This window comes from Mirounga angustirostris, unplaced genomic scaffold (assembly GCF_029215605.1).
Source record: "Mirounga angustirostris isolate CCGP_5_RB_7025 unplaced genomic scaffold, mMirAng1.0.hap1 SCAF_7, whole genome shotgun sequence".
NCBI classification, from domain to species: Eukaryota; Metazoa; Chordata; class Mammalia; order Carnivora; family Phocidae; genus Mirounga; species Mirounga angustirostris.
The window spans coordinates 123,398,845-123,413,185 of NW_026991715.1; the positions used below are offsets into that span (position 1 = coordinate 123,398,845).

Genomic DNA, 14,341 nt, shown 5'->3' on the forward strand with positions numbered 1-14,341 from the left:
TTCAAAGAAGACTTGTCTTTGCACAGGGCTATAGAGTTCAGCTGAGGAAATGAATGATCTAATTACATTCTCTGATGCTAAAAATGCCTACTATTCTAAGACCAGAAAATAGCAGATGCCACCATGAATCTGTCCAAAGCTTCTAGGACCAGCTTGAGTTACATTTATTTAATGACTATAATAGGGATAATAAAGAGAGGCTACACATGGAGCACCAATCTAATCACTTATATCCATCCCACGGTTGCCGTAGTATTTAAGTGTCAATTACTTAGCAGGCACAGAATTTTGCAACAGGTCATTACTAGTTCAGAGACTAGACGAGATTGCTCTAAAAGCTAATGGAACATGTTGCTTAAATACTACATTTCTTATGAACCAGGGAAACTTCCTTTACAGTGAGTCATTGATGTTGACATTCCTGTGTAGGCTAACCAGAAGCCTTTTTGTAGTTCAATAAAAATAGGAATATCTCATAATGGACTGGGAGGTCTCGGTGAAAGCCCAGCAAAGTGGCGTGTGATAAGCAATCGTTGCTGCTAGTTCATCTTATGCTAGAACTATAGACGCAAGTAGCACGCCCATGTTTTATCATCTTAAAAAATGCCAAATACAGATGGTGTGCATTTAAGAGGCCTGGGAGAAGGAAGAATTCTCATTCCATCTGCTCATTCTGGGAAAGTCTCCTGTGGTAAGTCAGATTTTTGTGTGTTTTTTTTTTTTACCAACTTCTTGCTTTAAAAAAAAGGTTTAAAGGATCCTTGGGTCTCTGAGTGCTAGGCAGGTATATGAGTAATAACTTAATGCAAAGGAAAAACACTTGACACAATGTCTAGTCAAAGCTCTGATAAATTGAAAACAGAATATACTTTAGAAGTTTTTAGCATAACTATTAGATAGTAGTAATCTCGCTCTTAACTTAAATCATATTCATTTAACATGGCAGGAGTAGAGGGTTAACCAGCATTAGATTCACACGGAAGCTATCTGCAGCTGGAAATGATTTTGAATAACACATTTTAAAGGACACAGAGATAGATCCAATAAATGAGTCTTTATAGTCTAGAAAACCAGAAAAACTAGATTGTCCTAGTATATAAATTTATCATCTCAAATAAGTTAAGCCCCTTTGGGGAAGTAGCAATTCCTTTGGCACTATATGAATTGATGACTTGTTTAGTTAATTTATTTATTGCCTTTTAAAATATCCAAACTGAGTTGTTTATCAGGCTAGCAGTAGAGGTTTATAAGAAACAGCATATTACATTGACTATTACTTCACATAAATATAAAGTTAAGACACTAATTACTTCTTCAATCTTGTATTTTAATATAATAACTAGATCAATAGTATCTAGAATAGTAACTAGATCAAATAATAACTAGATCAAAAGTGAAACAAACAAAATCATACTGTGTTTGGGGAAAAAATAGCACTTTTCTAAGGTTCCTCGAAGTCAGGGGTTAATGCCACCTCAGGAGCTTATCTTAAAAAGAAAAAAAAAAAGTAAATGAAATATTCAAGACTCAAGCGTTTGGAAATGTTGTCTAATGACATAACCAGGATAACTTTCTTAGGTATCCTGTTTTTATGCAGCAAATCAAAACAACTTGATTTTTTGTCCCTTCCCCCAGCCCTGTAATGATTTAAATGTCAGAAAAGATGATGTAAGAAAGCAACCCAGTAGAATATGTAAGCTAGAAAATCTTCAAAGTCACTTTTTAATTCCTAGAGTAAACTTTTCTTTAAATCTGTAGATTAAGGTGATATTCGAGGTCTTTTCCTTGTGTTCTTTGATTACTATAACTAAGGAAGAAGATGAGTAAGTTGTGTCTTCATTTTGTAAGTACACTTAGTTCTCTGAAACACCACCATCCATTTTAATCTTATTGGTGGAAGTCACTTCAATGACTTGCCAAAGGTAGTATGGAAATTGACTGTCTGAAGCCTTCTTGGATTGGGAACATTGTTTAATGTTTGGGACCACATAGGGGTGGCTTTTTCCCGAAGGTTCTAGTAGATACAAGACTCTGAATTACTTTTCCAAACTTGCTGACTGTGCTTCATGATTCCTAAGGTAGATATCTAGCTGCTTTTGTGGAAGGGAGGTGATGACTTACATGATTCTAACAGGCATAATTTTGGTTACATTTACTTAGATTTATAGAGTTCATGAAACAAAACCTGTCTCACGTGCTTAGACTTTATAAGCAAAAGTCTGACATTAAGCGGTAGGCTTTCTAATTGCAATTGGAACTTCCTATGCTCATCTATCTGTGCTGCGCAAAGACCTTATGCAGATATTTCAATACAGTGGGATCATTTATTGTTTGATGTAGTTCCTTCAACTGTGCAGCAGCTAAAATCCCAAATCTGCCTCCTTTAGCATGGGTTAATGTACTACCTTAAAATGCACTTATTTATTAGCACTACTTACTTGGTCCAATACCATTTCCGAAAAGATGAAAGAATAATGAGAGTGCGAACTTTAGCTCGACGGTACGTGTGCATTTTTGCCGTCTTGTGCTTACTCTTTAGCAGCTTCTTGGAGTATTTGTAGATATACACAGTTTCCAAGCAGGTAGTCTAGCTATTTCAGGACCTTTTTTGGATCCTGCCACCTAAATTTTCCACACTTGGGTAGTTTTAGTATATCACCTCAAGAAGCGAGAAAACAAGTTGGCAGATTCACCTTTCTCCTTGTCTACCAGAAACTGAAGTTACCTAGGGATTTCTTATCTGTTAACCTATCTAATTTGGTCAGCAACCAAGAAATAAGCAAATGAGCCTGTATTCTTATTTCTCCCAGAAGAGTTCCCTGGCCTTTTAGATAGCATTCTGGAACTTTGTAAACTTCAGTGCGGTAGAGCACTGGTATCCAGAGGGGAGAGGGCTGGTTATCAGGTTGCTGGTACTATGCAGACCTGAAATTTGACAAATAAATAGAAAGTCTCTTTTTATTTTGTAATTGACTCTTTTTGTCTTCATCTTATTTAAAAGCAACCAAGTCTTTTCTAAGGGAAATCAGCTAAGTTATGAAGAACCACCCATAAAATGGTAATTGATATATCAAGCACACAGATAACAAAAAGTAGTTTTAAAAACATATATATTCTTAACCATGGAGGTTAGCAAGGCCACCATCATTCTTAACGATGAAGCGCAAATGCCCTGTCAGAGGTGGATATCTGGCCCAACTAGAAAAGATCCTATCAGACGTGGAAATGTGAGCCAATGGCAGGTTTCTCGTGGAAGGTTAATGCCAACTCTAAGGGTGTGTTGGACCCTAAAACAAAGGACATATTCTCCTGGAAAGGCCACCTAGAACCCAGAGATAACATATTAGGGTAAGATAACTTAAACTGATGTTGTGTTGTGTCTACATAGCTATATGAACTTTTTTTCATAGTTTTGTCTATGTACAGACACAGAAAAAGAAGTCCCGCCTGTCCATATACAATTATGACACACACCACGGTTTGACTCTTCTGTGCTGATGGTACAAGGCAGCTGGATTCTCGTTCCTTTAAGCTCTTCAAAACACAGCTTGTCTCTGAAACATGAGTTGTGGAAAGGTACAGAAACACTCAAACACTGGCTTTGAGGATTATATAAATGTGGGCCTCTGCCTGAAAAGGAAAACCACATTGGGATTTAATATAATTCAGCCAGGCTATTAAAGAAGAAACCGAATATCAGGCAATGTTTCTTGCCTTGGAAGAGGAAAAGTTTAAGATTACCTGCTTGCTTTTAAAGTGCTCTGCTGTAGTAGATCATAAAATAATTCTACTAGAGTCCGTGGCTCTTCATTCTTACTGATGTTTAAAATGCAGATGGTTCTAAATAACATGCCTTCTTTAGCTCTTCTAACGTCCACGTAGACTTTCAAGATGACTATTAAAACGGTACTAGAGTAGAAAGTGGACTGTGTTTAACGATTAGGATTTATATGCGTAAGTATCATAGGTGAAGGGCTCAAATGAAAAAAAAAAACTATTGTATCCTGATGTCCACATGCTAGATATGCTGTACACCCATTTTGACTTAATTCAGGATTATTTCATATGGGAACAAGAAAGCACAACTTGATGTGTGTTCTAGGACACAAACTAAGATTCATTTCTATGGTTTATTTTAAAATTGGCTTTCATTTCGGTAGCTAACCTAACTCGGCAAGACTAGACTTGAAAAAAATGAAATACTTGCTGGTCAGTTTGGGTAAGTATACGTATATGTGAGGGAAGACTGTTGAAAAAGGTATGAATAGTGTCAGTGTATTGGCCTAGGAATCAAATGGTACAATGACAGTCCTTTTCCCTCACCCCAGTTCATTAGCTTTTGGGCTACTTTTTTCCTGCAAGGGTCAAGCATAATACCTGTTATACATTTAAATGCCAAATTCAAAGTAAAAATCATATGTTTACTGTGTTTTTGTACCAGTTCCATAATGCTTCTCCTCAAATCACTGCCCCAAAGGCTCTGAAATAGAAAATTTCTAGAGGCTTCCATGTTAGCAGTGGTATTTTTTTTATATTTAAAACCCTAAAATTGTTCATGCAAGTTGTTCGTTCTTTAGAATACCCTCTTCCCTTGGCTTTAGGATGAGAGGAAAGCAGACTGAAATATAGTATCCTACTTTCCCATTTAATAGTACACAACTGAGTTCTTCTAAATTCAAATTTTAAAGCTGATTTATTCCATTTGCCCATTCCAATTATCTATCAACACTTCAGCTTTTAAAAATCTTATTCCTTCCACATGTTTTTTCAGCATACTTTCTGGTTACTATCACTTCATAACTTAAAATAGCAAACTCCACAACGGTCCCTTTCTGTCACTGTCACTTCAGCATGGTGTCCCCAGCCTTATGACAGCCCCTTGGTGCAGGCTACTGTGCCACCACCAAAACATGCCAGGTTTTCTCCACTGAAGCAAGCCCTTGGTGTGGAAGTATCTTCTTGGCTGGGTTAGGTGGGAACCCTGACATTTCAGCCCAGGTCTTTAGTGTAGACTACTCACTGAATACGCATTCCTCAGCCATAAAGAGTTTTCCCTTCATCCCTACCCCCAAACACACACATCTGCCCCATGTTGACCACTTTGGTCCATTGGCCATTTCCCAAAAATGTCTTGGCTTGCTCTACAGATTGGCCCACCATATTGCCAGCTACCTTTGAGCCTAAAGCCCAAGGTGTATGGCCCCCACAAAAAGCCATATTATTCTCTCTCCCAGAACAATGAATTCCAAATAGATTTTCCTCAGAATGAATGGGAATCACTCATGGCTTCTTCCATAGGTGACTTGATAGCTCTCTAATAGAAAAAGCAACAGCTAATAAGGTGGTTCAAGTTGGTACTTAATATTATAAACTTGACTCAAGGATGCAGTCATTACCTTGCCCATCTCTCTCCCCCACATGGCTCCTGAGGTGTAAGTACAAATGAGACAAGAGCAGATAAGGAAACAAATACCATATTGTTAGGGGAACCAGGGCCCAGGCATCCCCAAATGCGGCGCTCTGATAAATGCAGGCTGAGCACAATGTACACTAGACCAGAAATCTCCCATTCTCTTTTCCATGTCAAGTTGTGTCTGCTGCATTGCCCTGCCCAGCTCACTTGAGATATACAGAGCACACGTAACATAGCTAGCTGAGCCATGTCCAGATGGTTACTGGGGCCAAGGGCACCATGGTAGAGTATAACCCAAATGATCCAATGCCAGCAATGTAAAACAATGGCAGAAACATGATTTTCAAATCTCTGAACTTTCAATGTCACTTCCTTCCCTTTGTAGAAGTGAGTTAAAGGATAAAGTCAGATTCCCGTTTTTCCTCTGTGTTCGGTCTAAGCTAGAGGAGGTGATGCTCAAGAACTGGGGTGGAAGGATTGACTGGGATGTTACAGTTGAGATAGGTATACTCTCTAATGTCAATTAACGCAATTCCAAGCCTCGTTTGTCCATGTGCACAAGAATTCCACATGGTCAAAAGACCACAGGGATATTCCAACGCTATAGTCTTTTTTAGAGTTGAAGAAGTGTAAAGAAGGGTCTAGACTCAGCGCTCTGTGCATGTCTTTGTTCATGCCAGCATACTAACTTGTACCCAGCTTTCCCAAGAGGCAAGAGCATACTTTGATTATGAATTCACACTTTCTTCTTTTTCTGACTCTAAAGACTTAAGTACTCTAACTGAATAGTCATTGTACTGAAACAACTGAGTAATATGATTGTAAAATTGAGCGTAAACTTAATACTTCAGTTCAACTTGTGAACAATTTCAGACATTCCTAGTGAACAGCTTGCATTGCCCAGTCTAGAGAATGGACCCTCATCTGGATAGCATTAAGCTCTCTTTTAAAGCTTAAGCTCTCCCAAACGCTATTTATTATGATGACTATTTTTTAGGCTCCAGTAGGAGATATTCCTAATAACTTATTTTAAAAACAAAATGGGTGTGGTGCGTACAAAAATTAAGAGAGGGCATAATGAGTCAAAAATATTGAAAGTTGCCAACGCAAGAAGTCAAACTTCCTGTCATGCTTAAAAAAAAAAAAAAAAAAAAAAAAAAAGGAAAAGAAAAGGCCACACACTGAACAGTAGAGAATGTACTAAAATGAATTTGAATTCTTTGATCTGTGAGCTGCAACTCAAGCCTAGCCAAAAGTTTCTTCCAAGCAGCCAAATCAACATTAATAAGCCAGTTTCACCAAAAAGGACTCCAGCTTCCTAGGTAAAAGAAGAATCCAGTGACAATGTGTGATTAGATCACATAAAGTCCTTTTTCTGTTTTGGTTCAGAAAACATCTATAAAATTAAATTCTGCTAGGCTATCTTCCTGTTCTGTGCTTGCTCTGTCTACTACATGGAACGTACTCTTGGTTCAGTCTGTACATAATGGGTTTAGCACAGTCTTCTTAAAAAATGGTTTTTAAAAAGTGACACATATAATCTCTAGGAAGAGGACAGTAGAGCCTCATGTTAGGATCTAGATTTCTCTTGACACCAGCTCCATCCCAACCAGCTGTTTAATGATAGACAAGTTACACATTCTTTCTTGCCCTCAGTTTCCTAATCTTTAGTAATGAAAGGGTGTGACTGATGATTCCCTAGGTTTCTTCCAGCTCAAAGTCTAACCACTTGGTATTTCTTTAAGGGGACAAAGGGTCATCATGGAAGTAGATGGTTGGAACTCAGACTTGTTGGTACATTAGAATTACCTGGGAATCTTTAAGATATATTGGAGTCTGTGTCTCTTGCTCCAGAGATTGGGATCTAATCGATCTGCGTGTAGCATGGACATCTTTTTAGGAGCTCTCCAGTAAAAAATTCCCCGGGTGATATGAGGTAGACCCTCTAAACTGCCAATGGTAATGATGTAGGCTTGGATTTGACTCAGAGTCTCTGGGTGGCTCGGAGTAGATTCAGAAGCCAGAGTTGAATAGGAGGGGCTCTACCACTGGCAAACACTCTCACTTTTTCACCTGGGCCTTATTGGTTAAAGCACTACATCCTTCTCTGTGTGTCCTTGCTAGCTGTTTACTTGTTGGTCCTCGTTGTTCTGAAATTGTTTAAACAATTGCTGTGGAAAAGCAATGTTGGATGCAACATAAGACCACACAGGACACAGCGTGTGAGACACAGCTTTGATTTCATCACAGCCACCTTTCATTGAGCACTTTCTGTACAGTAGGCTGTGAGGCTTCTGGTAACAACTCTGCAAACTGTATTCCCATTTTACATACGTGACTATTAGATAAGTTGCCTTGAGGTGCAGAGCTAGGAAATGGCAAAAGTGTGTAAGACCCGCCCAAGCCTCAACCCTTAGCAGTTCTGCTGTTCTACGTCTACCTAAAATTAACTGTTTGGGGCACTCTTGGTCTGACTTGGTTCCAAAGACAGGGAAAAGCTTCTCGGTTCAGTCCTTTAGGTCCTAGAGCATGCTTTCCAAGGGTTCATAGCAATGAAGAACGCTCTCTGTCAATGCATAACTGGTGTAGATCTCCTTGACTCAGGCGTGTTTTGTTCCTGAGGCCCCCACCTTTTCTTTTAAGTGCTGACACTTACAAGAAAATCTCCTAAGGATTCCTTTTCAGGATGCATTAACATGGTCTCATTTCCCCAATTAAACAGGTTGCAAAAATCTTCCTGTCTGTTGCACTGGGCCTTTGCTGAATAGAGTAAGCCTTCCCTAAAAGCATAAGATTCCAAACAGTTTAGAGGAGAAAGGCTTTACACCAAGTATCAGAAAGTTTAATTTCGCTGTATCATTTCTGGCAACATCCCTTATTCTCAAAAGGTTACTTGGGAAATAGTGGTGAAGGCAGCTTGCTGCCCTCTTGGACTCCGACATCTGCCTTAGAGGTTAATATTTCACGTGTCCTAATGCAGTACCTCAACTGAGACAGACATAAAGTTCCAAAGGACAAGGGAACATATTTTCTGACAAGTACAAAGTACTGGACACTCTAGCAAAGATGTTTATGTTGCTTTGTTCATGACTCTTCTTATCACTCTTTCCTGTGTCCATTTTATGTGACTCTTTCTGAAAAGTTAACTGGTATGTTCAAGTCAGTGGGATGAGGACTTTAAAAGCAGCTTAGAAAACATAGGTTAGAATCAGTGTGATTTTTTTCAAAAAGATAAGAGCCACCAGCTTCTATAGGAGACAAGGGAACGCAGATCATGTTTAATTTTGAGCCTAACGACTTATTAATGATTGATTTGATTTTGTCTTACTGAGTCCCTTAACTTACTCATAAAATAGACCCATTTTATTTCACAGAGCTGTCAAGGTAAGTGTTTCAAGGGCTTGGTAGGTAAAGTGTTTGTCCCCTCCTCCTTAGCATAATAACAGATTCTCTACCATTTGTGGAATGGGGCTACCATTAAGTAAGTCCTTAAGTTATTCCTTTTACCAGCATTTTGAGACTGACCAAGCAAATTTCTCTCTGCTGTGTATAATAAGGGTAGGAAGATTGCCTGGGAGAGAGGGGGGACACATGTGTCAGGATATTGTTGAGAACCCTGGAATCATTAAATACTAGCACTGCTGATACCCACACAATCCTACTGAAGGAAAGGGTGCCAGCAAGAATAAGGAGGTGCCAGCCAAACTTCTCCCTATACACATTAATCCCTATACTTGGTATATTCCAGGTTCTAAATACTAGATGTCTTGCATGAATCCACTTTAAGGGCTAAACAAACTAGCAGATTTTTTTTTTCTTGTGCAAGGGATATACTTGTCATAAGATGACTCAAGCAGTCTTCTGGTATACATTTCTCAGAACCTTCTCAGAAACTGAAAAAAAGATGTTGCAAGCTCCAAAATCTCTTCTAGTCATCTGATTCTTGTGCCATGGAAAGGGAAAGTTCCTGCATTCTTTCAGGGAGGTTTGTGTTAAGTCCAGAATCCAAGTTATGTATCTGTGCTCAAAGGGGAGCTAATTTTCTTGACTTAGCAAAGTTTCTTTCCCAACTTGTTGTTCTATGTTAGGCCTTAAGAAAGAGTCAAGAATCTACAATAGCTTCAGAGTTTCCTCTCTTTCCAGCTGTGCCTTCTTATTCCTCTCCCTGAGTTTCTGACACAGGAAACAGCCCACCACTAGGAAGAAGAACCAGCTAGGTTTAGATGGGGAGCTGTTTATGTGACCCTTTGAATATGTTTTTGAGCTTTAATTTGTAATCCCTGCTTTATGAAAACACCCCTTTCGTGTGTTTCCTGATTAATTTTGTGGTTTTTGGTCAGGAGAGTTAATGTGACTAAACCCAAGGAATAAGAAGGCTTTCTGGATGTCCTACATCCACTTCTCCCACCTTATGAACACCTTTTACCTTACTAGAACTTTAAAACAGAACACAGAGATTAATGCAATCTAGATAATTTTTTTTTTAAACTGCCCCTAATTTGGGAAAGTAATCAAAGAAAATAATAGGGCACCTTTTGGCCCCCAGATCCCTTTTCCAGGCCCAAACCCTTTCCAAAAACAATTTATTATAAAACCTGCTGAAGGTTTTATGAGAACAATGGATAATTCTGTAACACTGTTAGAAGAATTATGCATTTGAGCTTTTACATGTTTAAGCTGATTATTCTCTACAGAGGAACCTGAGTCTAGAAGCTAGACTTCCTCCATCTACTGTATGTCAGATGGTAGCTTGGACATTTGAAAAGTCTGTGATGGGGAAGATTTGCTCTTTTAACCTTGGGAGAAAGGTAAATGTTTATCAGTCTGGTATATGGGATACTGGAAGAATGCTTTTACTAAAATCTTTCAAAAAACCTCTTTAGCATTTCTTTATAAAGGAGTTTATCTCTGAGTCTTGGGGCTTTTGAGGAGAGTCTACTCTCTGATCATTTCAGAGAACAAGGATACGTTTTAAATGGCATGGCCTGCAGTGCAGACCTACCTTTGGTTGTTGCAACCTGATACAGATGTGCATTTTCTTCAGGGAATTCATGCTAAAGAAACATTTTCTCTCTATTATTTTTTTTTTCTTCCTTGCCCCTTATAACTGCTCATTCCTAAACAGTGGAAGGATATAATTAAGGGATACCAAATACCTTTAAAACAATTCCAATGGCATATTTGAAAAGGTAAAGAGTCCAAAAGCAAATAATGCTCTGAAAGAAATGAAAAACTTGAGGTTGCTATACAAAAGTGAAAGGAAAGAAGATTGAAGATAAGAAGGGGCAGAATATTTAAGAATCTCACAAACAAAACAAAAAACATCTAAATCTTTGTCCTAACTCAAGGGAAACCACCACAAGACCAAGCAGGAAAGCTTCAATGTTATTCTAAAATTTAGAAGAACTTCATCATTAAAAAAAAGAATCCAGATCATTCCAATACAGAAAACGCAAGCCATGGACGGGAGCATCGAGTTTGTTATGGGAGCAAAAGGTAGGGAGGGAAAAGGCTCATGAAAGGGGTAGGTGTCTGATGCATACAGCCAAATAACCCCAAAAGGCTGACCAGTAAAGTAATTGGATTTGGTCAGGACACCCATCAGCAGTTGTAGTTGAGTTTCTGAGAGTAGTGTTGAGATGAACAAGTCCTTTGAGAGGAAGGGAATATGAAAAAGGAGAGGGTAGCAGACTGTCAAGGTTAAATGTTTAATCATGAAATGATCATGAGATGATGATTAGAGGGCTATAGGGAAGTGTTTTCCTTATTTCTGAGATGAGATCTGAGCAACTTATAAAGGAGAGGGCCCAGTGGAGAGAAGGTGAGGATGCAGGAGGATGCATGTCCTTGTATCTCCTTAGGTCAGAGCTTAGTGTCACCTCCTGTTGTTGTTAACATGGGCAAATATCCTCTAAAGTTGGAATAAATTCTCTGAAATTAAGAAAATAATTATTAGCTTACTGAAATTGGAAGTGTGGCTATGACTAGGAGATTTATCGTGTTACCAGGAAACAAATCTTGGGAACCACTGAAATCAATCAAGGCAGGGCGCCTGGGTGGCTCAGTTGGTTAAGCGACTGCCTTCGGCTCAGGTCATGATCCTGGAGTCCCGGGATCGAGTCCCGCATCGGGCTCCCTGCTCGGCGGGGAGTCTGCTTCTCCCTCTGACCCTCCTCCCTCTCATGCTCTCTGTCTCTCATTCTCTCTGTCTCAAATAAATAAATAAAATCTTTAAAAAAAAAATCAATCAAGGCACACAAAATAGAGGTGTTGTATTAGTGTCCGAGGGTGGCCATAACAAATCACCAAAAACTAGTCGACTTCAAACACAGAAACCTATTCTCTCTCAGTCTTGAGGTCAGAAGCCCAAAATCAAGATGTCAATAGTGTTTGTTCCTTCTGGAGGCTCTGAGGGAGAACCTGTTCTGTGCTTCTCTCCCAGCTTCTGGTGGACATTTGCAATCCTTGGCATTCCCGGTTTGTAGATATGTCAAACCAGTTTTCACTTGTGTATTCACATTACCTTCTCCTTTGTGTGGCTCTTTGTCTCAAATCTCCCTTTGCCCTTCTTTTATAAGGACATCTGTTATAGGATTTAGGACCCTCCCAAACCCAGGATGACCCCAACTCAAGATCCTTAATGACAATTACAAAAACCTTTTTCCCAAATAAGGCCACATTCAAAGGTTCAAGGTTTAGAATTTTGGACATATATTTTTAAGGGTGACTATATGTGTGTAATAGAGCATCTCTGTAGCTAGCATGAGGTTTCTCAGAGGAGATCCATCAGTGTAACATGTGAGAAACTCTGGCTTGGGGCCAGACAGCCTGGGTTAGACCAGGTTTTACCACTTAGCAGCTGTATAATTTAAAACCCCTGTGCCTTGGCTTTCCCTCTGAAAAACTGAAATAATACTATATCATAATACTCGTGGGGTTACTCTGAATTTTTTGTAGTTAAAACACATAAAAGGCTACTAGCACCTGGCACCCAACTAAATCTTGAGTAAATAGGGCTTTGAGTCCTCTGCTGCATAAGACTTTCATCTGTAAAGAGACTGTCTCCCTGGCTGTCTACCAGTCAGGTGTCTTTGAGCACAATTAACTACTAAATCTCCAAATTAAATAATTCAAATAATATTAGTCATACATAGATTTCTGTATATATGTGTTTTTCAAGACTATTAAGACTATAAAGACCATTTAAAGACTCACGGGGGGAGATATAAAGTATGCAACTTGAGGAAAGCATGTTGACATTTACGAAGCCAGGAAGGTGCAATGTAAGCTGACAGAAGCAAAAAATGTTAAGACTTACTTTTTACACTTTACATATCTAGATAATAACATACATTTCCATGTGGCAGACTTGATCCTTGGATTTAAAAAGCTCAAATAGGGAGCCTGGGTGGCTCAGTCGATTAAGCATCTGCCTTCAGCTCAGGTCATGATCTCAGGGTCCTAGGATCAAGCCCCATATCGGGCTCCCTGCTCAGTGGGGAGTCTGCTTGTCCCTCTCCCTCTGCCCCCCCACCACCCTTGTGCTCTCTCTCTCTCTCTTAAATAAATAAATAAAATCTTAAAAAAATAAAAAGTTCAAATAAATGGGTGCTTTAAAAAGAGAATTAAGAGAGTTTTTTGGGGTGGAAGGAGTATGCCAGTCCATGGGTGGTCTTAACAGGTTTATAAAACTATGAATGCCTGCTTCCCTCTGGTCTTCAGTCCATGTAGACAGTTAACGCTCTCTCAGAAGCTGTGTAGAAACTTTGACTCCTGGGAGGTGAAAGAACATTTTTGAAACATTAGTTCACTTCTGTGTGCTTACAGTGACTCTAAGTTTTTCCCTTTTTACCTGCCATGATACATAAGGGAGTCTTATGAGAACACATGGCACCACTGCCTTGAGGAGAATAATACTCAATAATAGCCTAAAAGTATTTCCACTCAATGAATTGCACCACAGACATCCCATAAACTCATTTATGAGTTATGATACCTGTAAATGTTAATGTCAAAAATCGTTGTCCTGTATAGGGCTTAGATAGCCCTGGAAATCATATGCAGAATCACAACATGTCAAAAATATATATTTGTCAATGGGAATAAGATAAAATTTTTAACTCTATTCTTGACATTGCCTTTACAATTAAATGAGTTTTTGAAGCAGAATTTATAATGTCCAGTTTCAGATGCCAATCACGATCATCTCAGACTCAGCATCCAATGTATTTGTATTTTGCTAGGAAGTCTTATTTTTGTATCCGTGACATGTTTTGATCCCTACCTTTAACACTAGATTTTTACACCACAATTCCAATACAAACTACTTAGGTAGGTAATCATTAAATGTTACCAGATACCAATTCTTAAAGAAAAACCTCATAAACACCCTCTTTCCCTTTTGGAAACTACAGAGGAAACAGTCCTACCCGCTCCTCTTCAGAGTTCAGTCCAATAGGGGAGAAATAACAAAATTAGTCTGCAAATCACGAGTCGCAAGCCTAGTAGCATACCGTCTGGGTCTGCTGTGTTACGATCTCATGATGCCTCTAAACTCTGCCCACAGGTGTCTGTCGTAGGTTATGTTCATTTGAGACCTCGGGGATCGCCTGGTGTCACTCCGTGTCTGCTGGTGCTGGAGTTCGCTGTCTGCCTTCTTGTCATGTCTAACGAAGTAGAGACAAGCACAACTAACGGGCAGCCTGACCCACAGGCTGCACCGAAAGCACCATCAAAGAAGGAAAAAAAGAAAGGTATGGAGACATCCTCTGGAGGCCACTGAGGGGAGCGAGTGTTGCTTACCTGTGAAGAAATGTGAGGTTTGAGGTGAACGAAGTAAGAGCTGGCCCTTGCCTCACTTCAGCCTCAGCCAACTCTCAAGTTCTCCTCAACAGGGAAGTTGGACTTTGGTAGAGATTAGCTTGCTCC

General features: G+C 39.3%; 1 protein-coding gene across 9 annotated transcripts in view; it reads left to right on the plus strand.

Moving 5' to 3' along the window:
- The window catches only part of DAB2 (DAB adaptor protein 2), a 49,412-nt gene that overhangs the window by 13,618 nt on the left and 21,453 nt on the right, over nucleotides 1–14,341 (plus strand). For 8 of the 9 annotated variants that reach the window (XM_064596762.1, XM_064596764.1, XM_045861899.2 and 5 more), the window contains exon 2: nucleotides 13,980–14,166. In XM_064596762.1, coding sequence (XP_064452832.1) covers nucleotides 14,076–14,166 — 91 coding nt within the window. In that variant the 5' untranslated portion in view covers nucleotides 13,980–14,075. Of the gene's footprint in view, nucleotides 1–616; nucleotides 692–13,979; nucleotides 14,167–14,341 lie in introns of all 9 variants that reach the window. The other variant, XM_064596763.1, reaches the window with a different exon arrangement.